Source organism: Lissotriton helveticus, chromosome 4_1 (genome assembly GCF_964261635.1).
Source record: "Lissotriton helveticus chromosome 4_1, aLisHel1.1, whole genome shotgun sequence".
Taxonomy (NCBI): domain Eukaryota; kingdom Metazoa; phylum Chordata; class Amphibia; order Caudata; family Salamandridae; genus Lissotriton; species Lissotriton helveticus.
In genome coordinates this window covers 442459096-442485850 of record NC_136063.1, presented here as the reverse complement: position 1 = coordinate 442485850, position 26755 = coordinate 442459096, and the positions used below count along the sequence as shown (strand labels likewise).

The 26755-nt window shown below is 46.2% G+C and overlaps 1 protein-coding gene across 2 annotated transcripts in view; it reads right to left on the bottom strand.

The window, feature by feature from the left end:
- The window catches only part of INTS8 (integrator complex subunit 8), a 552137-nt gene that overhangs the window by 25157 nt on the left and 500225 nt on the right, over positions 1-26755 (bottom strand). The window contains exons 25-27 of one of the 2 annotated variants that reach the window (XM_078687009.1): positions 25401-25470; positions 25257-25321; positions 18849-18892 (exon numbers count right to left, since the gene is read on the bottom strand). In XM_078687009.1, the coding sequence (XP_078543135.1) occupies positions 18849-18892; positions 25257-25321; positions 25401-25470 (179 nt within the window). Of the gene's footprint in view, positions 1-18848; positions 18893-25256; positions 25322-25400; positions 25475-26755 lie in introns of both variants that reach the window. The other variant, XM_078687008.1, reaches the window with a different exon arrangement.

The following is a 26755-nucleotide window of genomic DNA, read 5'->3' as shown; positions in this document are numbered from 1 at the left end:
AGGTGATCATAATCCTCATCATTGGGGGGACTTGACTCAAGGCCAACACTGCTGAGCTCAATCATCAACTGTAGCAGAACAGAGTTTAGGGACCTGCATCCAACAATGGTTCCTGCAAATGGGTTCTTGTTGGTGAGGCCCAACCTTACTTTGCACTTTGTGATCTTGAATGCTAAGTTAAAAAAAAAAGTCTACGCTAAATAAAGAAACACTAATGTGTAATCAGAGGATTCTTAGGCACAAATTGTGCTACTCTTCTGGTGCAAAAGCAAGGCAAATCAATTTCCCAGTCATGGCTCCTGATCACTAAAAATCTGAGCATCATTCAATCAGGTAAATTTAAAGACTGAGATAGATGTATAGGCTTGCAATGGCCTAGACATATGTCAGTATGTAAGACATAGATGGTTAAGTAGAGATTATCTGGACTGTTCAAGAGGAAGGATGAAATCCATTGCATGACCTCATTTGAACCCAAAGTACTGAAGGCAGCAAAGTAAAGTGGAGGTGCTGAACTGTATCAAACAGAGCGATACGATGATAGCAGCAGCATTACCTTCTACTAGCGATCGTCCCAAATGGTAATAAAGCATGAGCCTGGTCCATGGTGAGGGTTGAAACCAACTTGAACATCAGTAAGCAAGCTATGTGTTTCAGTGCAATCGAAACGTTACTGGAACACTGTTCTTCAAATGACTTTGGCCCAAGAAAAGACATATGCTTGCATTTATATGAGATTGTTGTCAGGCGAACATTTCTAGAAAAAAAAGCTTTTTGTAAGGTGTTTAATTCAGTTGGATAGAGTCTATTATGAGAGGAGGTCCACATGGTTAGCAATGGCAGGGATTCAGATGAGAAGGTCCTTAAAATATAGGTGAGCAGCGAAAGGCTGGGGTTCCAGATTTGCTGGAGGATGCCTTTAGCTCTACCAATTCAGGATGCGACTGCTGAGAGAAGCAAATAAGTAGTCAAAGAGGTTGTAGGTTGCATAGAGGATAGGCAGCTCTGCTTCCAGTCTAAAACAATCATTGGCTTTGCGAGGCAAGTTGCAAGGTCCAGGGCCTTTTCTTATTAAAGTGGTTGGCCCAGATCTCACATAAATGTCCAGAAACTGGTTAGGTCCAGGAAGCATGACACCAGATTGTCGAATAACAAGATAACCCGGAAGGGAAGTCTGCCTGAATAAGCCATGCAAAATATCACTTTTTTTGGCAGACCTGGGCAATGTCTTTTCAGCTGGTTCGGAGTTGGCCTTCCCTCTGCACTTCATTTCTTAGATTTGAGAGTCAAAAGCTCCTTAGTGTATACCAGTGGCAGCACATGAAGTTGTTTGAGGTGGAATGGTGCCAACAAATTGAGGGCGACTGATATCCAAAGGTCCAATACAGATGCTGGGTGTAGATTTTAGTAATCCTAAATGGAGCAGTTTATGAGGGGGTGGGGGTGATGGGTGCTGACAAATAATGCTACGGGCATGGTGGTCAGAGACATGCGGATGAAGGTTCAAGGAAAATTCGCTCAGTGAAAATGACACCGAAGCTATGTTCAGCAGAGTGAGTAGGCCCAGGGATGGAATGCTGTATTTGGCAGTACTACTATCAGGTACTTCAAACCAAATAAAGAAATTGTTGATCATGATACAAAAAAAAAAGGGGGTGGCCAAGAACAATTATTGAGACAAACTGGCAGAAGGATTCAGAAAAGATCGTGGTGAGAGGAACCATAGGTGTGAAGGAAAAAGGATGAATTATAAGGTGATGGTGACACTTATCAGAAGGGATTCACATTTCAGCAAGAGATAGCAGGAAAGGTAGCAAATAAAAGCTAGAATTTCTGGACCCTACCTCTGAATCACTGACTAGTTTCTAGAGGACACTGATTAATTAATAGGATACCTTCACTGGAGAACAGGGGCAGGATTGCCTGACTGTGAACCAGACTCAGTGATAAAATGCAGTTCGTGGCTAGAATGGAGGATGTCGGAGTGCTTCTTTACTAGATCGGACAATTATACAGTGTTGAGAAAGGGAAGTGAATACAGGCTGGGGGAAACTGGTTATAGGGAATTAAAGTGAGTTAACAGGAGAGCAAGGGATTTTATCAATATGAGCGAGGCAATCAGTATTGAAGTGGCCTGATTACTATTGGAGGGCAGGGGCTGCAACAATGTGAGGGGGAGAAACGAAAAGGGGAACCAATAGGGAATCCTGGGACTTGGCCACCTGGAACAGGAAGGCAGAGATGGCGGATAGGTTGTTGAGTGGAGAGCACTCAACGAGGAGGTTTGAGGAGGAGTGATGGGGAAATGGGAGAAGTGACGCAGCGGAAAGTGTAGGAGGATGCAAGTGGGCTGATGAGGAAAAGAGCTAGAAAAGGAGGTTGATTCTGAAAAAATGAGTGAAAGAGATGAGGCGGCGTGAAGATGAGCTAGGAAGAACTGGCATGTCAACTGACATGAACATGCACGTGTGAGCGTTGGTAGTGGTTAACTGAAGGGAGAATAAGATGATAAAAGGGGATGTGGTAGAAAGTCATCCTGTCAGCTGTCATCCTAAGATCATCGGCAACCAACAACAAGGCAGATTCTACCTATGGAAAAGTCCACAGTCACACTGAACAGAGTCTAGTCAAATGTTGGTTTTGGCAAAGGATGACAGTTGATCATTAATGTTGTTTTTCTAAGATTTTAGACGAAAAAGTCAGCAGTGAAATAGTATGAACACTTCCTAACATATAAGGCCCATATGAGGGCCACCAAGCCTTTTTTGATCGAGCCTGGGCAGCGCATGCGGTGCTCTGCAAGGCATGCTGTACTGAGGGTAGGGACTTGATGCTCCTCCCACTTTCCGCCCACATTTTTCATTGGCTTGTGTCATTGTCCACAGTAAACTGTGGCTGTTCATTGGTCAAAATACTTAGTAGCCTCTCATTAGTACCGTCTTGTCTCATTTTGCAACCCCCATGGCAACATCCCTTGTTACGTGTGTTGTTGCTCGGTAGGCGTTAATTACAGCCTCTGAGCACTATTTTCTCAAATAGCATTGTCCTGCCTACTGTTGCAGGCAAAACACGCTCTTCAACGATTAAAAAAAAATGTGTAGCACGCATTTGCAATGCAATAGGTCTTGCAATTGCGAGCATTTAAGCTATTGGCATTGTAAATGACAAAGCCTTTTATTTATGTGTTTTAAAAACAACACATAAATAAAAGGCATTGTCATTTACAATGCAAATAGCTCAAACTCTCATAAAGTGGGTGGCACAAGTTGGTCCAATAGAACATCAATCCGGTCTTGTTAAGAGCGATACAGTCCCTTTATCAAAAAACATGGGTGCGAATCAAACTTTCGAGGGACCACGCATCCGTTAAGATCAACACAGACAGAGGCCTTAAAAACAAGGGTGTGTGCTAGCCCCATTATTATTCAACCTATATACAGCAGACATGGAGAAGGCCTTGACTGGGGCCGCCCTGGCAACTCCAAAGTTCGGTGGAGTTAAAATCCACTTTATGCAGTATGCTGATGACTTGGTCCTTTTGGACCACACGAGAATGGGGCTACAAAAGGCGTTGAAGGCACTCGCTGCATATAATGACAGTAACAGGCTTGTAGCAAACCCAACCAAGTCTAAAGTAATTATCTTTGGACATTACCCAAGGAAGAAATCTTTAAAATTGCGGTTAGGCAACCTCCTCCTGGAAAGCACGCAGCGGTACACCTACTTGGGCATTTGCTTCCAGGAATCAGGACGTGCAAGTGGCCATCTTAAGTCAATTCAGGCTAAAGGCAAATCCATCACCTATGCCATTTGCAAGCTGCAAGCCTCTTTATACAGCCCGTCCACCACGGCCATCAACAGAGTACTAAAGCCAAGCTCATGCCAGCACTCAATTATGCTCTACAGGCTTTCCCGGGCAAACTAAGCAAAGAATTAGAAAAAATTCACTGCAGAGCATATAAGAAACCTTTCCACCTTCCAAGGTGCACCAGAAACACCCTCGTTCGCCTGGAGTTCTCACTTAACCAGCAAACCCTAGAAGAGCTGGCCGCCCTAAGTAAGTATTACTTTTTAACAATGGCGGCACAGGAGAACACATTAAAGGCAGTTTTGAAAGGTATCTTCAGTGAGCCAGGGAACCCCTGGTCGGCCACCTTCGAAGCGGCTAAGGACCAGCTTAATCTCGCTACGGATTCATGGAACCCTGAACACGTCAATAATTCTGCCATTAAAAACGCAATTAAAAAACAAGTGCGTGCGAGGTCACGGGAACTGGATCTGGAGGCGCTTGGAAGTAAAGGCTTGCATGAGACTTTGTGTCTCCCGCACATTCTGCACACCGACTCCACCCATTGCCCCTAAATGAACTATATCCAGGTGGTCAGGCAAGCTTAGGAGTCCGGGAATGCAGGCTTTGCATGTATAAACGCGAGTCTTTGTCCCACCTTCTCTTCTGCTGTCCGGCCCTGCGTCTGGCCCGTAGTCTTTATCTTAGGCCATTACTAAGACAATCTGGGTCACGCACTGCAAAGGAGGGTCTTAGCTATATTTATATTTTGTCCACGGTAAAGCATATGGCGGCTTTCGGAAAATTCATCTTTCAAGCACGGGCAATGATTTCTACTAGTCGGGTTATAGAGTCTCCTGTGGGCCCATGAACCCTTTCATTCGGAATTTCCGGGACACATGGAGCAACTAGATAAACTGTATTTTGATTTTAACTTTTGTAATGCTGTGATTTTGTATTTTGGTTTTATGTAATGGTTTTCAGTAACCAAACAATAAATATCATTCATTCATTCATAAATGCAAGACCTATTGCATTGCAAATGCTTGTTTCCAGGAAGCAGGTACTGGGGCAGAACATAGTGAAGAACTGCATAAATCTGAGTGCTAAAGCAATCGGACTGCCAGAAAGATCAGATATGAGAGAGACAAGGGCCCAAACGTGAATCATAACGTGGAAAATTAAGCTGCTTAGCCGTGGATTCAAATGATAGGAACATTCTGAGAGAGTCCTTAAATGAGTTACCAGTCAAGAGAATTTTCGTAGGTGCCATCAGATGGAGAAAGTGACATGTTAGTCCCATAAAAATGACGTTGACGCAGTTGTGAAGCTCCGACAGGCTCAGTGCTAGCCACATTAACATGAAATGATGAATAAAAGATTCCAATGATGTGGTACCTTTGCAGTATGGTAAACAAGAGTTTGGAAAGTCTGAGAGAAGGGATGGGGAGGTGAAAGACTAGGAAAAAGAATGCGTGGAGTATAAGTAGTGAAGGGGAGGGCAAGTAGAGAGAGGAGAAAAGGAAGTAAAAGGGGAAGTAGTGGAGATTCATAAATTATTAGTTGAGCTGTGATGTAAGATAATGAATGGTTGATGGAAGAGTTGTGTAGAATTGTAAAGGCAAAAATAAGGAGGGTGAGTGAGTAGTTGGGATCCTGCTTGAAGGACGAGGGATGTTGGCTGAGGAGCACAGAGGATTATGTGAAAGTAAAGGGAGAGATAAAAGAGGAGGGAGATAGATATGTGTACAATTGGGAGGGAATTAAGATGATTTTATGCTTTTTTACATTCCATCTGCTCCTGTATCTGGTTAGTCCAATGGATATTTTAAGAGTATCACCGAGTTGAAAAAAATACTCTTCAAGTAGATACGCAACATGATAAAGCAGTTGGTAAAGCGCAAACAAGGGCAGTGGCACTCAAGAGCAGGCCTTGGATACTCAAGTATAGGAAATAACAAGAACCAATGAATACGTTGCTGTACACCTCATTGTGGCGGAGCGCTCCAATGCAGAATTAAGAATACCCACATGTGGTAAATAATCTACAAGAAGCACCCTGATACCAATTAAAAAATTCACCCTTAAATCCCCAACGCACATCACTATAGTATACTGTAACAGTTAACAAGCAGCAGTGTGATGAAAACAACCCAGAACCCGCTTCCAAATGCACTGTAAAACAATTAGCATGTATAACGTAAATACACAGTAGCACTAAGATGTAGATTAGGAGATTAGGCTACAAGTAACAGAAGCAGTATAAAGCAATCTTGAAGCAGTACATAAAAGCAAAATAAAATACTTTGAACACAGCTCTCCATAACTGAAAAACAATTCACCGATAATACCTAGATGCGCAGCAGCACAAAAATTGGCAAAATACAAATTCTTTAGTAGGCTTCAGAGGCAGAAAAACTAAACACACTGGTAGCATCCTTTGTCTGGGGTCTTGTGTACGGGGCTGACTTAGTATCGTTTGGTTGATGTGGTTAGACTCAAAAACAGAAATTCTCTCATCCAATGACAGCAAGATTGCTTTAGCCATGTAAACCGATAATAATAAAGGATTATTGGATTATGTAATGAAAAAGGGGATGCATAACTATGAATATAGTTTTTAAACAAGTAGGGGTTTAGATATAATTGTGTGTACTGAAGTTATCTTGCATCCTGGTGCAAGTGGCACCCATATGGAGAAACATTAGTTCAGAAGTAGTACCCCAATGCAAAACAAAAAAATTCACAGGGAATGAGTCAAAGCACGGTGGTACTGAGGTGCATCAAGGGTTCTAGTTCTTGACAATAGGGCTGTTACAGATTCATACTCAGGTATCAAAACAAATCACATCATGGGTCAGAGCAGGTAGCACACAGGTGCCGAATACGATTACTAAACAGGAGCACCCAAATACAGAACACATCATTTAGATGCAACACCCAGTGGCAACAAGCATTTGCAATGCAATAGGTCTCGCATTACTGAAAGTTTGACCTTTTGGCGTTGCTAATAATAATGCAACACCAATAGTTCAAACTTTCATTAATGCAAATGATTTTTTTCAATTTTTTTTCTTTTTTAAACAATTGCGAAACCCGTGCTTTTGCTTCAGATGTTTAAAGCTAAAGCGTGGGTGCTGTGCTTGTAAGAAAAGTAAACACCTGGGAGGGCAGAGTAAACCTGCACCAGGCATATGAGAGCAAAACTAGAGTAAAACTGAACCATCCACCAGGCATAGGAGAGTAAAACTTAAACACACAGCTGGAAGGGAAAAGTAAACCTGCACCAGGCATAGGAGAGCGAAACTGCAACATACACACAGCAGGGCAGAGTAAGACTGCACCAGGCATAGGAGAGTAAAACTGAAACACACACCTGAACACACCTGGGAGGGGAGAGTAAACCTGCTACATACAGCAGGCATACGGGAGTGAAACTGTAACATACATCCGGTAGCGCAGAGTCAAACTGCACCATGCACCATGGATACAAGAGTAAAACTCCAACACACACCCAGTAGGGCAGAGTAAAACAGCACCATGCACCAGGGAGAGGAGAGTGAAACTGCAACATACCCCCGGTAGGGCAGTGTAAAACTGCACCATGCACCAGGGATACGAATGTAAGATTGAAATACACAGCTCAGAGGGCAGAGTGAAACTGTAACATGTATCTGGGAGAGGAGAGTGAAACTGCAACATACACCCGGGAAGAGTGATGCTTCAGGACAAAGAGCAAGCGAGTGTGCAACAAAGCAAGTTCTGTTTCACCTTGAAATAATTTGTTTCTAAAAAATACACAAAAAAATCTGAATGAAAGAGTAAGTGATCGTATGAGTGAGTTATTCAAGGGGGACTGTGTGAGTGAATCAGTCGAATGAGTTATGGCATGAGTCAGGAGTGACCACATTTAAGTGAGTTAGTTGAATGCTACGTAAGTGGATGCTGAGTGAATAAGAGTGTAAGTTTGTGTGTGGTTTAACGACCCAATGGGTGAGTGAGCGAAATACAAAATTGTGGCTTCGTCAATCAGGATATTAACGAAAATAACTTGAAACAGATAAAATAAGTACCTCTGATCCAGTTTATACTGGACTAAAAAAAGACGTTTGAATCACTTTCAGAAGGAAGGATGAGTAACAGGATGGGGGTGCATATCCTAATCGCTGGTGTGCACTGACTTTACATACTTATTCAGTGAGTGCTAACAATGAGTGGCATTAGAGCACTCTACGACAGTGGTAACAGAGCGAGTCCTGTAACAGTGAGCGCTCCCACAGTGAGTGAGTTATAGTGAGAGACTGACCGAGCTCCTTAAAGTATTCACCGTTGGTGTTTTATCCACTTTCAGAGCACCTGGCAGTTGGCGCTTTATCCGTTTTCTCTTCACCTTACAGAGTGCACTTCATCCACACCTTTATAGCGCCGTACAGTTGTTAGAGCTAGGGTATCCACTTTCACTGCACCTTACAGTGGGTGCTTTAGCCACACCTTTACAACATCTGGCAGTTGGCGCTTTATCCGTTTTCACTGCACCTTACAGTGGGCGCTTTAGCCACACCCTTATAGCATGGTTGTTCCTCTCCATGTCACTGAGTGCTTTTCATACGAGGTGTTTTTGAGGATGACTTTGCTCGTGTGTGGTATTCCGCTCAGATGCTGGCTCGGGGCTGGTACGGGGGAGGATTCGTTCTGCTTCATGTCTGGTGTGGGTGGGCTGCTGCTGTGACATGCACCTCTTGCGGCCACCTGCTAGAGGGAGTTGCAGTCCCTGGAAATCAGGACATCCAGGCAGGAGGTCGTGACTCAGTGTCAGTGAGGAGTGTAGGGGGTAGGGGCAGTGTGAGTGGTGCACTGCTCTAATGCAACTCACTGCAGAGATAGGAAGCGCACGCCCATAGCATTGAGTACTGAGGGAGGGATGGGGGTTTTACCTGGAACAGAAGCAGAGCTCTCAGGGTTTGAAGAAAAACAAAGGGGATGACTGCAGTGGGGGCGAAGCGCGCCATTTTCCCAGCAACCCCCACCACTTTTTTCCGGCCACACGTTAGGAGAGGTCAGAAATGGTGAAGTTACCAGGACAGCAAACAGGCGGCTGGCAAGTGATCTCCCAGTTACGTGGGTGAGCCACGTGCTTTGAAACCATTATGCTGGTCCGCCGTTAAATAATAAATGCCTGGGACTGAGGAAGGAGGGAGAGGGGGGAGGAGGTTCGCCGCCAGGAGGGAGAGAGCAGCGAGGGAACATGCAGGACTGGGAGGGGGAAGCAGTGGAGGGAGGGAGGGCAGAGATAAGGAGGGAAGTAAGGAGAGAAAAGGAAAGGGAGCCGATGAGGGACCATGAGAACTGAGAAAAAGATGGGCGACTACGGTGGGAGAAAGAGTACAAGCACGGAATCGAAACCAGTTGTGTGCGCGTACCACAGAGGAGCGGGGCGGGAATCGAAACCAGTGGTGCACGCGCACCACAGAGGAGCAGGGGACAGGGAGCGCAACAGCAAAGCGAATGTCTCAGATGCCGCTGCTGTGCGTAACAGACACCGATAGGAAGTGGGCGGTTACATTCCTAAAGAAGCTGGGACATGCACACGCCTTTCACCAATGGCGTGCTGTCTTTTATAAAAACGCAACCAATAGCCAATAGCAGCTGATAAAAACAAAACCACATGCACAAGCGTGTGGTCAGCTTTCAGAAGCCCCTACATGAGGTCTTGCGCTGCAAGAGCTGTGCTATGCACTGCAACGCTAGGCGCGAGACCTAAAAACACACCCACAGTCAATGTAAAATAATTTAATCGTTGCTCAATACAGACTAAACAGTTCATCGGTAACTTCATGACGCAGAGAAGCACTCTTAGTGTCTTCAAAGGACATTGTATGAAATACATTCAGAAATGCATTTCCCTGAGGCATGCTTGCACCCAGGAATAAAAACCGCAATCTATAAGCAGCTCCTCATTCCAATACAGAACAATTTACACTTAGCACCAGGGTGGACAATACGCTCACTTCGCAACAGCACCAAGGATCCAAGATGCTGAGTAGCCAAGAAGTACGAGTTACTTCAAGTCAAGTCAACATTTGTATAGCGCACTACTCACCCAGAGGGTCTCAAGGCGCTTGAGGGAGGGGGGATCGCTACTTATCAAATAGCCAAGTTTTGAGTTGTTTTCTGAAGGAAAGGTGGTTCTGTGTAAGGCGGAGGTGGGTGGGGAGAGAATTCCAAGTTTTGGCCGCTAAGTAGGAGAATGATCTTCCTCCCATGGTGGTTCTTCGGATGCGTGGAATAGCGGCGAGGGCTTGATTGGACGAACGAAGTGGGCGGGTGGGGGTGTAAAAGGTCAGGCGCGTGTTGAGGTATCTGGGTCCTAGGTCGTAGAGGGCCTTGTGTGCGTGGGTGAGAAGGCGGAACGTTATTCTCTTGTTGACGGGGAGCCAGTGAAGGTCTCTCAGGTGACCGGATATGTGATTGTGGCAGGGTACCTTCAGTAACGATGTATCTGGTAGAGATGATTCTAGCCGCAGCTTCCTTCCCGTAGAATTATTCCCAGGCATGAGACTGGATCCGGAAACTTTTTGCCACAGCATCCCTGCGCACCAGGGGCAGGGCGACATCACGTGACTCCGCCCAAGCGTCGTACACGCACGTGACGTCAGTGAGGTCACATAAGCCCCACCCCAACGCTCCTACATCAGTTTTCTTCTGAGAACTTTTCCGCACCACAACGCGGAGCAACCAGACAAAAAACTGTGGGAGCGTGGGAAGTGTGCAAAAGAGTATACAAAAAGGGAAGAGACCCCATAGGAAACAGTGCAACACCGCAGTGTCCAAGTGCAGGGAGAGAAAGAAGAACAGAGCAGAGTCCTGAGCAGCCACCCTGCCAATACATAGACAGCCACCCCCCCCTCCCTCGGAGACATGGAACCTGTGTAAAAAGTCATGACACCTGTAGCCGGCCTACAACCCACACCCCGAAACAAGGAAAGGGAGACAGTCCCAACCGTCAGGAACAACCAACTTCCAAACCACCCAGCATAGAGGGCAACCACCCCCCAAGAAACAGGAGTAAGGACGACCAAAGGACCCCAAATCAAAAGAGGCAGAGGGGCCAGGACCCTTAGCAATAAGAGGAAGGGAGGGAGGGTAGAGATTGGAGGCAAACCTCCCCAACCTGGATCAGCCAGAGCAGCGGGGCATAGGAGCACCAGAACCCAAACTTCCTAGAAGCAAGGAGGAGGGAAGAACAGCAACCAGACGGAGCCCCCGTAAAGAGCAAAAGAAGGTACTCACAGAGGACATAGCCCCCTCCACCGGGAGGCGAGTACCGAAGACCAGCCCAGGGGTCCTCGCAGAACCGGAAGGAAGGGTGGGCCGTGAAGGAATCTGCAGCTAGAATCGTCTCTACCAGATACATCGTTACCCAAGGTAAGTAACTCGTACATCTGATAGAGCCTACTAGCCGCAGATTCTTTCACATAGAATAGATACCCTAGCAATACCCACGGGGAACAAGGGTCTGCAAAAGGACCCTACTAGTCTGGACAGGACAGGTGCCCACAGGGGACCAGACCAGTAGACCAGGGAAGTAAACTCGTCCCTACCAGGCAAGAGGACCCCCACAAGTCAAACACCAGCAACCCCAAGATGGATGTAGGAGGAAGAAGGAAGAGTGAAGGGGCCTGCACACTCCCTACAGAGGGACCAAGGGCAAGGCCGGAGAGGCCGAAGCACCCTGCTCCACCCCTAAGGCATCAGAGCTTTCACCCAACGCCAGGACAGGCAGAGGAACCAGAAGAAGCCTAGAGGGACCAAGGAAACCAAGGAAAGAGATGATCCCACCCAGAGGGAAGGCAACAGGCCAGCCAGAACGGCAGCCAAAGCATAAGCCGCCAGAAGCAAGAAGGACACAGAAGCATCCCAGCTCTCAGCACAAGAGCGGGAAGAAGAGGGAATGCCCGGACTACAAGGATCGCGCACACAACCTCAAGAAGCAATAGCAACATACAGAAAAGCCATGGAGAACAAGCACCGAAGGCAACCAGCACTCCACAGCAGAACAGAGCTATATAACAGCTACCACTACCCCACATAGGGTATGGCAAGTCCAAAGACACGGAACCCTCCTTGGAAGAACTTCCGCAGCAGAGGAGAAAGCAAAAGTGTCACAGGGGAAAAACAGCCCTGCGGAAAGCTTGACATCAGCCCAAAGAAAAACAGAAGGCCTAATCTCAGGGCCAAGTCTGTGTAACTACTCCAGCAAAAAAAACACACCGGCAACAAGGGCCGTCCAGCAGCCAACAATGCCAAAATCCCATCAAGGAGGACTCCATGCCAGGAAACACCATCCATAGCGAGGGCATCCAAAAGGCCCAAACCCAGCTCAACCCAGCAGTCACTGAGGAGGGGAAGGTGTAGGAGGAGAAAAGGCGAAGGAGTAGGAGGTGGGGGAGGACGGAGCCCCTATAGGAACCTCTGGATGGCAGAATCAGCCGGGCATGGAACAACAAGCTGCCATCAAACGGAAGATCAATGATCCGCTCCCGAATATTCTCAGGGAACACGCTGTCCCGAAGTCAAGCATGGCAACGGAGGGCGACTGAGGAAGCCATGGCCCGGCCCACCACCTCCGAAATGTCCAGAGTGGAGCGGAGAATAAACGCCGCTAGCTCCCGTCCATTCAAAGCATGACGCCGTAAGTCCACCTGAACAGTCTCCTGGAAAGCCGCGGATCCTAGAGACTCAGCCGAGTCCCATAAACAAGAGGAGGCCCTCACCAATACACACAAGGTGTTAAGGGCCCGCAGGGCAGCACTGGTTGAGGCGAACATGTTGGGCCCCCAAGAGTCCAACCAGCAAGCCTCCTAGGATGGCAGGGTCAACAGTCAATCAATCATTTGTAAAGCGCACTACATACCCGCGAGGGTCTCAAGGCGCTGGGAAGGGGGGCCGCTACTGATCAAACAGCCAGGTCTTGAGTATTCTCCTGAAGGTCAGCAGGTCTTGGGTCTGTCGTACGCTCAGTGGGACGGTGTTCCATATCTTGGCGGCGAGGTGGGAGAAAGATCTCCCGCCTGTGGTTGTTCTTCGGATGCGGGGGACGGTGGCGAGTGAGAGGTAGGCAGAGCGAAGCTGACGGTTGGGGATGTAGAAGGAGAGCAGTCTGTTGAGGTAGGCTGGGCCGGTCTTGTGGAGTGCTCTGTGTGCGTGGATGAGGAGCTTGAAGGATATCCTCTTGTTGACGGGGAGCCAGTGCAGGTTTCTCAAGTGGGGGGGTGATGGGGCGGTGTCGTGGTACGTCGAGGATCAGCTGTGCCGAGGTGTTTTGGATGTGTTGTAGTCGTTTGATGAGCTTGGTGGGGGCTCCCGCGTAGAGGGTGTTTCCGTAGTCGAGTCTGCTGCTGACGAGGGCCTGGGTGACTGTCTCTTGTATCTGTCGGGATCCATCTGTAGATCTTGCGGAGCATGCGGAGGGTGTTGAAGCAGGAGGAGGATACGGCGTTGACTTGCTTGGTCATTGAGAACATTGAGTCGAGGATGATTCCCAGGTTGCGTGCGTGGTCGGTGGGTGTCAGGGCTGCCCCCAGTGCCGTCGGCCACCAGGAGTCATCCCAGGCTGAAGAGTTGGATCCGAGGATGAGGACCTCCGTCTTGTCCGAGTTCAGCTTCAGACGGATGATCTTCATCCAGTCGGCGACGGCCTTCATTCCTTCGTGAACGTTAGCCTTGGCTGTGATGGGTTTCTTGGTGAGGGAGAGAATCAGTTGAGTGTTGTCGGTGTAGGAGATTATGTTGAGATCATGCTGTCGGGCGACATGTGCGAGCGGGGCCATGTAAATGTTGAACAGTGTCGGGCTGAGGGAGGATCCCTGGGGTACGCCGCAGATGATTTCAGAGGCTTTGGAACGGAATGGGGGGAGGAGGACGCTCTGGGTTCTGCCGGATAGGAAGGAGGTGGTCCATTCCAGAGCCTTGTCTCGGATCCCTGCAGCTTGGAGGTGTGCGCGTAGAGTGCGGTGGCAGACGGTGTTGAAAGCGGTGGAGAGGTCTAGGAGGATGAGTGCTGCGGTCTCACCATTGTCCGGCAGGGTCCTGATGCCGTCGGTGGCTGCGATGAGTGCAGTCTTGGTGCTGTGGTTGCTGCGGAACCCCGACTAGGGAGGGTCCAGGATTCTGTTTTCTTCGAAGTATCAGGTTAGCTGTCTGTTGACTATTTTCTCGATGACCTTGGCCGAGAAGGGGAGCAGAAAGATGGGTCGGAAGTTCTTGAGGTCTCTTGGGTCTGCCTTAGGTGGCAGCAGGGAGGGGAAAGTGGTCTTCAAAAGTGGACTGGCAGCAGAGGGGTGGAGGGAGAGGCACACCGGGTCACGTGGCGCCGGAAGGTGTCGGTGCAGAAGGTGTTGAGGCACCAGATCCCCTGAGGCGGAACGCCTCTAAGCTCCCGTCAGGGAGGAAAGGAGCGAACCCTCAAAGGGGAGTAAGATCTCCCTAACACCAGAGCCGTGTTGCGGAGGCGGTCCAGCGACCCATGCGGTGGCGCCAGGGGCGAATCAACCTCCCACTCGCTCTCCGATGAGGCAGCCGCCCGCGGGGATGAACGAGAAGGGCCCGGAGGGGGACGAGGAGTCCCCACCCCACCTTGACCCAGAGCGGGACGAGGAGAGGTCACCGACCCATGTGGCGTTGCCTGAAGCAGACACCGGCGCCTTGGCGGCATCAGCTCAGCCTTGGACAGTGCCTTTGCCTGCCCAGAGGGCCGAGCGGGGCTTAAGGATGCGACCCGAGCCCCGGCGACCTCCCGCGACACCACAGGGACTCCTGCGGAATTTGGGGCGAGACAGAGGCGCCGTGGCCTGAAGGAGGGACCCCAGAGGGGCCGCACCCCAACAGCACCACATCCTCCAATCCTGGATCTGAAGCAGTCGGCGCTGGGGCCGGAGCCGCCGGTGGCGTCGCGGAGGGCCCCGCGCGAGGCAAGGGATCCGTCGACGCCTCAGGAGGGGAAGGAGGAGGAGACACCAGTGAAGCCCGCAAAGCTGCCGCGTATGTCTCCATCTGGACTCTCAACGCCCCTCACCGGGAAACAGTGGATAGGAGGAGGACGACACGCAGTGCCGCATCACCCGCGGAGAGCCCCCGCCCCTGGAAGGCCGAACACCAGCCCCCGGGGACAAACTGCGACACATACCCACCGGGGTGCGACGCTCTCGCAACATCGGAGAAGGACGAGGAAGGCAACCACGGCCGTATCTGAGCCGTCTGCCGAAGCTGATCGAGGGGAGTAGGTCGACCTAGAGAGACGCAAAAAGTTCTCCGAAGAAAACTGACATGGGCGCGCCGGGGTGGGGCTTATGTGATCTCGCTGATGTCATGTGCGCGGACCTCGCCTGGGCGGAGTCGCGTGATGTCGCCCCGGCGCGCAGGGATGCTGTGGCAAAAAGTTTCCAGATCCAGTCTCACACCTGGGGATAATTCTACGTGAAGGAATCTGCGGCTAGAAGTCTCTATCAGATGTCCAGAATAAGACAATTTGAAGTAATTATCATAAAGCAAAATAAAGCACAAGTAACATCCTCATATATGGTAGCACCCGGGTGTGACACAAAATCTTATGCAAAAGGGGACAAAGACGAATTAACCAATTTAGAAGCTGGACCCAAGTGAGGAACTAAATTGCACATGAAATACACAGACGAAGAGCATCAACTAGATGCAAAACAAATCAAATGTAGTATATTCAAATGAAGTCACAGGACCCATGGTACAGCACCTTGTAATAACCACACCACAGGTTTTAAAAAAACAACTCATTTCTAGAGAGAGACAGAGTGGTCTCTGAGAAAAAGCATGGGGACAACTAGCTTTACAAGTAAACACATGTTTTGTTCCCCTTCATGAGGTTCTGTTAACAAACCATGGCAATGCCACACATAATGAAGGCATGGCTTGAGTGCCCTAGAAGAAACTCACTGTGTAAAAAGGTGCTTAAAACAGTCTGCCCACATTGAGAAGGAGCTCTGCAAACTGCGTTTGGAAGTTCTGGAGAACTGACCAGCATGCTGATATGTTGATATACCTGTACGGTTAAAGCCCAAAACCATAAGGCTGTGTTTATTATGAAATGCATGAACATGGTGCTTTATGGCTTATGCCAGATGATGCAAAGTACTCAGAAAGTGGATTTGTCAACTTGAAATGGCATGTAAATTGATGCAGTTAGGGGAGGAAGTAAACATGCGTTAACTGCACCCCCTAAAAATCCCTATATAAAACCTTCTTTTGTATCTTTTTTTTCAGTCAACCAGTTATACGTTTATATTTACTTTTGATGTTATCAATTCTGACACCAACAACATAGAAAGGGGTTACCTACAACATTTTTCATGAAAAATATAGATCTTCCAACACCATTACCATGGAGTCAAATAATTTACACAAACAAAAGTCTTACAGAAACCATACTATTACCACATTTGTTTTTAATAAAGACACACAACACAAGCTTTTCATACACAAAATCGGGCACCACATTTTAAAATAATGTATCATTTGTCCCTACTGGGGATGCCCAGGAGCCTTGAAGATAGAGCTAGATGATAGCATGTTTCCTCAATTTAAAAAAAAAATTGAGGATATAAAAACAAGTTTATTTACTTTTGGTAACGCCTTTTCTGGTACAGTCTATTTCTACCTGCTGATTACTCACCTTAAGAGTATTCCCCAGGCATCAGACTGGATCCGGAAAATCTTGACCAGTACCTCTGTGTGCACGGAGGTGGTATCAACCGCCTCCACTTTGGCATCATCTGCGGCGGAAGTGCCAACGCGGTGCCCATATATGTGCCGCCCTAGCTTGCTGGCATCAGTTTCTTTCGTGACTATTTCCGTGCTTTAAACACAGAGCCACATAAAAAGCAATGTTTGACCAGTCAGTGTCTAATGGGATATTTATGGAGAACAGCCCATGTCGGAGAACAGCCCATGTCGCAGAACAGGGAGGGTCAGTGAGGAGTATGTGGTTAGATAGAGTCTCTATCATAAAAAGTGTTACAGAACTTAAGTAACTTGATCTTCAGATAGAGACTTAACCAAGATTTCTCACCTTAGATTAGATACCGAAGCATACATACATACATATATATATATATATATATATATATATATATATATACATATATATATATATATAAATATATACATACATTTAGTCACTGAAAAAAGTTAAAGGGACGTTATAGTTAGGCTATCATTTCACTCGTACAAAACCAGAGAAAGTCAGCTGTTATAGTCAGCTGAGCTAACTTTAACTCACGCCCCCGCAATGCACTGCTTATGACCTCATAAATTACATCACTCATGTCATGGTCAGTGACATCACTGATGACATCTAAAATGACATCACTTTGACATTGCGGACAACTCCCCGAGGCGCACAGCCGATGGTGGTGTGCGACTGCGGGTTGGTTTTAGGCACGGTAAAGAAATATGACCATATGTTAAAAAAAAAAATCCTAGAAATTCACTGAAAAACCCAAAGGTTAAAGAAAGGTTATAGTTAGGTGTGATATAAAGATCTGTTTTTGATTTAGAAAGAAAAAAACCTTAAAAACCCAATGAAAAATAACAAAGGTTAAAGTAACATAGTTATGTGAATATGTGAGAGACAACATTAACGTTTTGAACTAAAACAACCACAGAAATGTAAAAGTTAGTTAGCATAGCTAACTTTCACTTTCGCCCGGCCATGCACCGTTTATGTGGCCTCACATATTAAATCACTAATGACATGTTCTATGACATCATTTGTGACATCACTGATGCCATCTCAAATGATATCACAGATGACATCATTGATGATATCACGGATATCATCTAAGCTTCTTTTGTACACATTACTCTATAAACTAGTATGGCATTAGAGGCCTAAAAGTAAGTACATAATAGCTCAGAACATTATGAATCATTAATACCATTTCAGATACAATACCTTTAGGTGTAGCAAGCATATGTTATTTGCAACATTGACCCTACACCAGTCAGCCTAGTTCACATCAACAATCAACCACAGATACATGGGAAACCCTCATTGCACACAGTGTTCAACAGGTCTACTAATTGTACAGAAAAAGCCAAGTTACTCAAGAAACTCTAAGTCTGTTCCAAAAGTAATACCCTACTATGCACAGCTTTTATCTGTGTCCAACTCCTCACAGTCACCAAACCTACACTGAGAAATAAAGCTTGTATGGGTAGAAAAGTTGGTATTGTAAACAGTGTTTACTCTACGGAGAGTACCACACTGTTTGAAATTCATGAGAAGTACACTTCAGTATTAAAAATTATTTACTAAGAACAGTGTACACTCTATGCAACACTTGTTAAAAAAACACTATTTGCTTAAAAACACCTAGGTCTGAAGATCTTCTGAAGCAAAAGAAGCAAATATACATAGGTTAGTCCCTGGTGCACAGTCTTCTGTGTTATGTAGAAATTGTCATGCTGTGACGATTCTGTCGAATAGCTCAAGGTTCCTTACAGAACTTACATGGTACTTAAACTTGTGTGGAACATGCTGAACATAAGTCATCAAATGCCTCCTGCACACACGGTTACTCTTCAATGCAAAGATTTATAACGTGTTCAATACCTCAACACACCTATGATGCAACAGGAGCAATTGCGTTTTGTAGGCGCGCACACATATATATATATATATATATGTAAATATATATAATAATCAAAAGGTCTTGGCAGACCTAAACAAACTCCCCAAAAATAATAAGTCTAATATGAACTTCACATTAACATAACCTTTTTGTTGTTTCTTTTATGGAAGCATTCTTTATTGTATGATGGACAGATCAATGCTGTGGACTTTCTTTTGAAAAGTACTGCTAGTCATTGCATTTGGGGAGCAATATTTACCACAAAACACTCAAAAATAAATGCCCTGCAACGTTAAAAGTCTTCTTTCATCTAAAAGTCAAGAAGAGTGGGGTAGGGGGCCAGAAGATGTCAGATCTCTTATTTTTCAAATCTCAGAATATTTCATTCAGTTACTTACTGCAATTTGCCTTTTGTCTGTCTCTCCTCTTTTATGATGAAGATCTTTAACAGCGATTAAGGAAAGGGCACAGACAGAATACATATTCCCGAAAAATGGATTTTCACTCTTGTGAAAGAACCGCTCAAGAATGTGTAAATCAAACTCCTGAAATGCTAATGGAAGTGCCTTTTATTGGACAAGTTACTTACTTTCGGTAACACCTTCTCTGCTAGAGACATAATTTAGACATAATGCCCGTAGGTGGCATTGGTCGGCTCCACGTGACATCGTTGTCCATGCCAAAAGTGACGTCCGCGTCACCTATATAGGTGCCACTTTTCACAACTTTCCACACCAGGATACCCGAGCCATGAAGTGCACGAATATTGGTGTGTTTAGAACAACTTGGGCCCTAAGAGGGAACAGCCCTGACCTTAAAAACCTGTCCGCCGGTAAGGAATCTGCGGCTAGATCAGGTCTCTACCAGATAAGGCGTTACTGAAAGATTCCTGTACATCTGATAGAGACATCTAGTCGCAGATTCCTTACCTTTGAATAGATACCCAAGCAAGACCATACCCAGAGGAGGAACTTCGGACAAGGTTAGATCAGGAAGTCCTGCAGGACAGTGCGGCCAAAAAGACAGTCCTCTCTGGCTTGACAGTCGAGGCAATAGTGCTTGGTAAACATGTGATGTGCAGGGATACCCATATTGCTGCCTGACAAATGTTGAGGACTGGAACTCCACGTTGCAATGCCTTAGCTCTGGTGGAATGGGCCCTTAAGCCTTCAGTAGGCAGCTTTTTTGCCAGAGCATAGCAAATTTTGATGCAGAGGACGACCCATTGCGAGATAGTCCTCTTCTGCACTGCACAACCTTTCTCTGATCCAACATACCCCACGAAATGTTGGTTGTCCACCCGGAACTCTTTATTGTGGTCATGGTAGAATGACAATGTTCTTTTGGATCCAGATGGAGGAGTGCAGAAAGCGGGCAAGGTGACTGATTGCCCCACGTGGAATGGTGTTACCACTTTTGGTAAAAAAGAGGCCCTACTGCGAAGCACCAACTTATCAGGGAAGATGGCCAGGTAGGAAGTCTTGCATGACAGAGTCTGCAATTCTCTAACTCTCCTGGCAGAAGTTATTGCCACTAAAAAGGCTGTTTTGATGACAAGCAGCCGGAGAGGGCAGTTGTGCAGCCAGAGGAGAGCAACATCAGGAAAGTGATAACCAAATGAAGGTCCCACTGAGGCATGATGAAAGGGGCAGGTGGGCACATATGTACAAGCCCCTCAAGAGACCAATAAACAATAGGGAATTTAAATAAAGAGGGTTGGTCTGGCAGCCCCAAGAAGGCAGACAATGCTGAAAGGCTAGAACTGTGCATTGGTCAAAATAAACAATAAGACTTGAGAGAGGGGAGCAGAAAGAGGATCAATAGATCTTTCTGTACAATATTTTACAAATTTGCTCCACCGGCAGGTGTATACGGTCTTGGTAGAGAGACAACTTGCTGCCAAAATAACATTAAAGACTTCGGAAGGGAGGTCGATTGCTGTCAACTACTGCCGCTCAATCTCCATGCAAGAAGGTGGAGAGTTGACAGGTTCAGTTTGAGGACCCTCCCCTGCTGCTGCGACAGAAGGTCCTTCCGAAAGGGCTGCCTGATCAGAGGATCGATGCTCAACTGGAGAAGCTTGGGATACCAGACTCTCAGTGCCCAGTCTGGAGCCACAAGAATGACTCTGGCCCGGTCGCTCCTGATGTTCTTGAGCTCTCTGGGCAGGAGTGGTATGGGCGGAAAGGCATATTGCAGGCCTGAGCTTCATGTGAGATGAAAAGCGTCTTCAAGCAACAGCTGCCTTGGAAACTCCAACACGCAAAACTGCTGATATTGCATGTTTTCAGTAGAGGCAAACAGATCTAACCAAGGCTCTCCCCACCGCTGAAAGGGACATTCAGATGGAGATGCCACTCATGATCCGCTAGGCATGGTAAACAACGTTTACAATGAAACTTTATCTCCGCGGGGAATCACAGCGCGGTCATTATCACAACCACGTTGTGATTCCGCATACCATTACTCCGCAATTTGGAACAACGACTTGCGGAGGGGGGGGGGGGGGGGGAGGTGTTGGATTTAAAACCCAACACCTTCCCTAGTATCCGCACTGACTGGAGTTGGAATAGTAAATTATACTATTCCAACTTCCAGCGTCCCCCCTCTAACAACGACTTGCGGAGTAATGGTATGCGGAATCACAACGCGGTCGTGATAACGACCGCGCTGTGATTCCCCGCGGAAAAAAATAATGCGGGATTTTATCATATATTCGCTAGGCATCGACGGCTGAGTTCGCCCGCCCTGGTGTTCAGGGAAACTGCCATGTGTTGAACCACCAGGGAAATGCCCTGATGTTCCAACCATGTCCAAAGACGCAGGGCCTCCTGACAAAGGGACCACGACCACACCCCACAGTTTGTTGCAGTACCATATGGCGGGGGTGTTGTCCGTGAACACCTGCACTAGCCTTCCCTTGATAGAGGGTATTCTGGAAGTGGGAGATGACAACATGAGCTGAGTCCATCTTCAACAGCCAGTCATCAAGACTGGGGAAGACTAGAATCCCTGATCTGCGCAGATGAGGTGCAACCCCTGCCAACACCTTGGTGAAAACCTGAGGGTGCTGGTAAGGCCAAAAGGGAGCACCACAAACTGAAAGTGCTCATGGCCCACCGTGAACCGCAAGTAATGTCTGTGGGTAGGGAGGACAGGAATGTGGAAATACATGTCCTCCTGGGTCCAGGGCAGACAGGACTTGTGCAAGCGTGAGCATTTTGAACTTCTCCTTCTTGAGTAAGAAATTGAGAGGGTGCAGGTCAAGGATAGGAAGAAGGCCTCTGTCTTTCTTGGGCACCAAAAAGTAGCAGGAATAGCAACCACAACCTATTTCCGGCATCAGCACCCTCTCTATGGTTCGCTTGACTTAGAGAGACGTCACTTTGTGGCGGAGTAAGGAATGATGGTCCTCTATCATCCTGTAGAAAGCAGGTGGAATTGGTGAAGGGGTAGTCACAAAAGGCAGGGTGGATGAGTAGTAGCCACTCCAATCTGCAAAACTCATCGGTCCAATGTAAAAGAACGCCCGTGGAGCAGGTGATGGCATATCCTGCCTCCTACTGGGTGCCCCTCATGGTATAAGGCCAAACTATAAGGGTATGGAGGCTGGGGCTGCTGGAGGTTGGATTGGAGTAGCCCGACCTCTGGCTGCCTGACCCACGAGGTATGTGGGTACTGCATCCTCGGTCATGCAGAGGCTAGGAAGCTTGCGCACTGAGGTGGCTGGGAGGGTAGATATGGATCACTGAAAGAATATCGACTACCAAAATATCGACTACCCAAAATATCGAGGAAAAAATATCTACAGCAAAAATATCGAGTTTGTATGTACAAACAGGTAAGTACAAAAATATCGAGTACAAAATATCGTTTACAAAAATATAGTTGTAAAAAATATCGTATTTACTAAAAACAGTGTTAAATTAAATTAATATTAATAATTAATTACTAAAATATACTTAAAATTACTTAAATTAACTTATAATAATTAAATAATTAATGAAAGTTAAATAAATATTTTTTTATTTCATATTTATTAAACATATATATATAGTAATAAAATATAATAAAATAATACCCAAAAACTGAAAACTGACCCTGAACCCTAAAAATACCCCTTTACCCAAAAACTGAAAACTGACTCTGAACCCTAAAAATACCCCTTTACCCAAAAACTGAAAACTGACCCTGAACCCTAAAAATACCCCTTTACCCAAAAACTGAAAACTGACCCTGAACCCTAAAAATACCCCTTTACCCAAAAACTGAAAACTGACCCTGAACCCTAAAAATACCCCTTTACCCAAAAACTGAAAACTGACTCTGAACCCTAAAAATACCCCTTTACCCAAAAACTGAAAACTGACCCTGAACCCTAAAAATACCCCTTTACCCAAAAACTGAAAACTGACCCTGAACCCTAAAAATACCCCTTTACCCAAAAACTGAAAACTGACCCTGAACCCTAAAAATACCCCTTTACCCAAAAACTGAAAACTGACCCTGAACCCTAAAAATACCCCTTTACCCAAAAACTGAAAACTGACCCTGAACCCTAAAAATACCCCTTTACCCAAAAACCCAAAACTGACTCTGAACCCTAAAAATACCCCTTTACCCAAAAACCCAAAACTGACCCTGAACCCTAAAAATAAAAACAATTTATTTTACTATCTATAGTATATACTTACATATTTTCACTTTCTATATTATTTACAGTCGATATTACTGCACTTACCTTAAAAACGATATTTTGGCTGTCGATATTCTGTCCAGTCGATATTTTGTCCAAACGATATTTTTTCCTCGATATTCTGTCCAAACGATATTTTGGAGTCGATATTATGTCTGTGCACCGGTAGATATGTGGCTGAAAATCCCTTCCGTGGCCATGAAAGGAGTAAAAGGTGATTTGGGGATGACGAGGGGCGATGGATAGGCCCAAGGACCTGGCCATAGCCCTGCTGTCCCTAAGGCACTACAGCGCTGAATCCTCCTGGTCTCTGAAGAGACATGTCCGTAAGCGAAGCTTACACATCCTTGGAAAAGCCAGTTGCTCTCAGCCAGGCATGGCTCCTTAAGGCCACTGTCATTGAAACCACTCTGTCCTGCAAGTTGGTGGTATCTAGTCCACATCGGGTTGTGAACTTAGCTACATCTCCCTTGTCGGCAACAGCCTGGGTGGAGTATGGCCCAGACCTCTTCCGGAACCACATGCAGTACCTGCACTAAAGAATCTCATAGAGCATGGGAGTAATGGCCCAAAGGGCATGCTGTGTTAGCGGACCGCAGTGCCAGGCTGGTGGAAGAAAACATAATCTTCCCCAAGGTGTCCAGCCACTTGGATTACCTATCCAGTAGGGTGTTATGGAATGCCCCAGGATTTACTGAGGAGGTAGAGGCTTGAACCACCAAGTTCTCTGGCTTAGGGTGTTGTGTGAGGAACTGAAGGTCCAGGACCTTAGCTGCCCTTCTCACCACTAAAGCAAATGCGCTCCCTCATCCCTAGCCACAGTAGGAGAAGAAAGCATGCCAGTTACAGAAGTATCCAGTCCACTGGCCTCTGCCAAATCCTCACTCCAGTCCATATCGGGGTCTAAAGGCTGGCATTCCTCAGGGTCCAGCGATCCCTCGCATTCCTCCCCAAGTCCTTGCTCAAAGGAATAGAGATCAGGCTCTGGCTCCAGTTGGAGTCAGGCGACGCCCCTCCGGCTCAGTGTCGGGGATCAGAATGGGGACTGAGCTGCAGGGGGGACACCGGGAGCATTGACATCGGGACCGGCACCGCAGATGGTCGAAGTGGTTTGACTGGTGCAGGTCTGGATTCAGACTATGGATCCAAGGGGTCCGACTGGCGTTGGGGCAGGAACTGCTGGAGTGGAAACAGAAGGGGTCCTTCCCGAACCTGCGGGCCCAAAGGTACTCTGGTAGAGCAAGTCACTCAAAGATGAGGCACATAGCCTCATACAACTCCTGAAATTGAGTGGGGGCTGCTCTGGTCCCAGAAACTTGAAGAGGCTTGGAGCTGACCCAGGCCCTGGCTCAACCTCGGAGCTAGGTCTAGAGTGTCGATGCTCCCTTGTGTCTCCAGCCAATGGATGTGGCTAAGTCTAAGACTTCATTGACTTCTTGTGGGACTTACTTGAGTGGCCTGATGACTTCAAGTGCGACGAAGATTCCGAACTTCGTAACCACACCCGTGGACCTTCCACTTGATTGCGACCGAGACCGGCATGGTGCTGCTCCACTATTTACTATGGGAGGGCATTGCAGTACCAATGCTTGGCCATGTGCAGTGCTGGACTCAGTACAAAAGAGGAAGTTACTTCAAAATTGTAAGTTACTACAAAAGTGCAATTTGTGAATACCGAAAAGTGTAAACTTACGCAACAGTGTATGTTACCTTTGTGAATCCCGCCTGGTTTGTTTTTCACACCCAATCTGCACTCTTCGACCTAGTAGCTGGGGTAAGTGGTAAACTGCTGAGCTAGTACTTATTTCATGGTGTGCAGAAGAAATTATTCTGGGAAAATAGGTTTCAGGTGGAGTTAAAAAGAGAAAATATCAAGCCCCGTTTGCTTTTTGAATGAAATGATAAACCTGCAGATTTTCCACGGACCTGAAAGTGGAAGTGTAAAGTTAACATATGCACATAATTCCGAAGCATTAGTTGAGGGAGTTCTTGTGAATCTTATGAACAGTTACATTTGCTGTCCTTACATGTGCAGTATACTGTAATACGAAAGGCAACATATTTTGTGCAAGTTGTGAAATTTTTGCATTTTCTTCTAAAGAAAGGATACATGTCAAATACTCCAAAATGGTGACATCCCAGATATAATCGTAGTACGAGTCCATGGCATCATGGCTGAAAGAGACAAAATAATTGTAAACCTCGTCTGATGGCACACTGTTTATCATTAGTATGCACCATAAAATGAATTTACCTGTTCTGTTCCTGCAAAGCTTTAAATGCAGTCTTATAGTCTATTTCTCGAAGGAACTGGCAGAGAATTGCTACCTATATCAATACAAAACGAAGAGATCGATATCACAATTTTATTTACAATAAACATATGAAAAAAATCCTTCATCCTCACCATTCTTGCAACTTTCCCAAAACAAACTTGACAATTACAAATACAATAAGATGTAAACAATTGATTTAGATATAAAGGTAATAAAAGTGGTCCAGAACCTCCACGGCTCTTGGCAGAATGTGTCTTTGTGATGTAAGCAAGCAAGGTTTTCGAAGCCAAAATATATGGTAGCTAACACATTACTGGCATGGAGCAATCTGCTTCAATTATGTATTGCTAACATATAATTTTTAAGTTTGGCTAAGAATCAACGAAACAATATCTAAATTAAATTCCACCATAACTGAGCCTTATTTTCACATATTTTATATTTTAGTTCTTCAGGAAACCCATCTTTTTGGGTGCCAATCTTGCCTCCGTTTTTTTTTGATCACCAATGATATTACACTTTCCTCAATCCCTGCTCACCAACATGCAGGCTAGTGATGCCAAGCTCGAAACCGAGTACAGAAGGCCAAACTTACTTCCCTATTGAAATCTGGTAAAGCCAGCCTAAAGTATCTCACAGTGCCCATCTAATCTCTACAAAGAGGGGAACGGAGTTAAGCCCTTGGTTGCTTAAAATATCATTCATCACCTTGAGAGATTAGGAGTTTCCCAACTGCATAAAAAACATCACATAGGGCCTTTACATTGGTATAAGAATGACATTTGTCAACATACATAGTGTGTCCATTTTTTGATTTTTTCTTTGTGTTTTGTGGCTTTTTGAGAGTTTGGAAAAACAACATTTTCAGCAAACGAGACAGGAATTGTGTGTTTAATTTGTTTTTCTTTATATTTTCAAAGTAAAATAAGGCTCTGATGCTTTTTCGTAGATAACTCGCATTTCATGCATTTTAACATGATGTGAAATTCCTAGGTCAACAGTGGGTCACAGTTAAAGAAGACGTGTAATTCATTTTGCTCAACATTATGTTTGAATGAGCATGAAGGCGGGACTGTCAGACCCTTCTTCTTTCAAAGAAGTCGGACTCTTCCTAGCTGTCAACATAGTTTAGCGAATGGTGGACACTAACTTGTCGCAGATCCCCAACTTAAAAAAATTCCCTGGTACCAGACTGGATCTGGAGACTCAGCAAAGATCTTGCGTGCCGCCCGGTGGTGCCATAAGGCTTGGGCTGACTATGTACTGCCCCGTAAGTGACAGAAATGAGCCACATGTAAGTGCCACCCCTGTGCGCGGATATTATTTTCTCTGT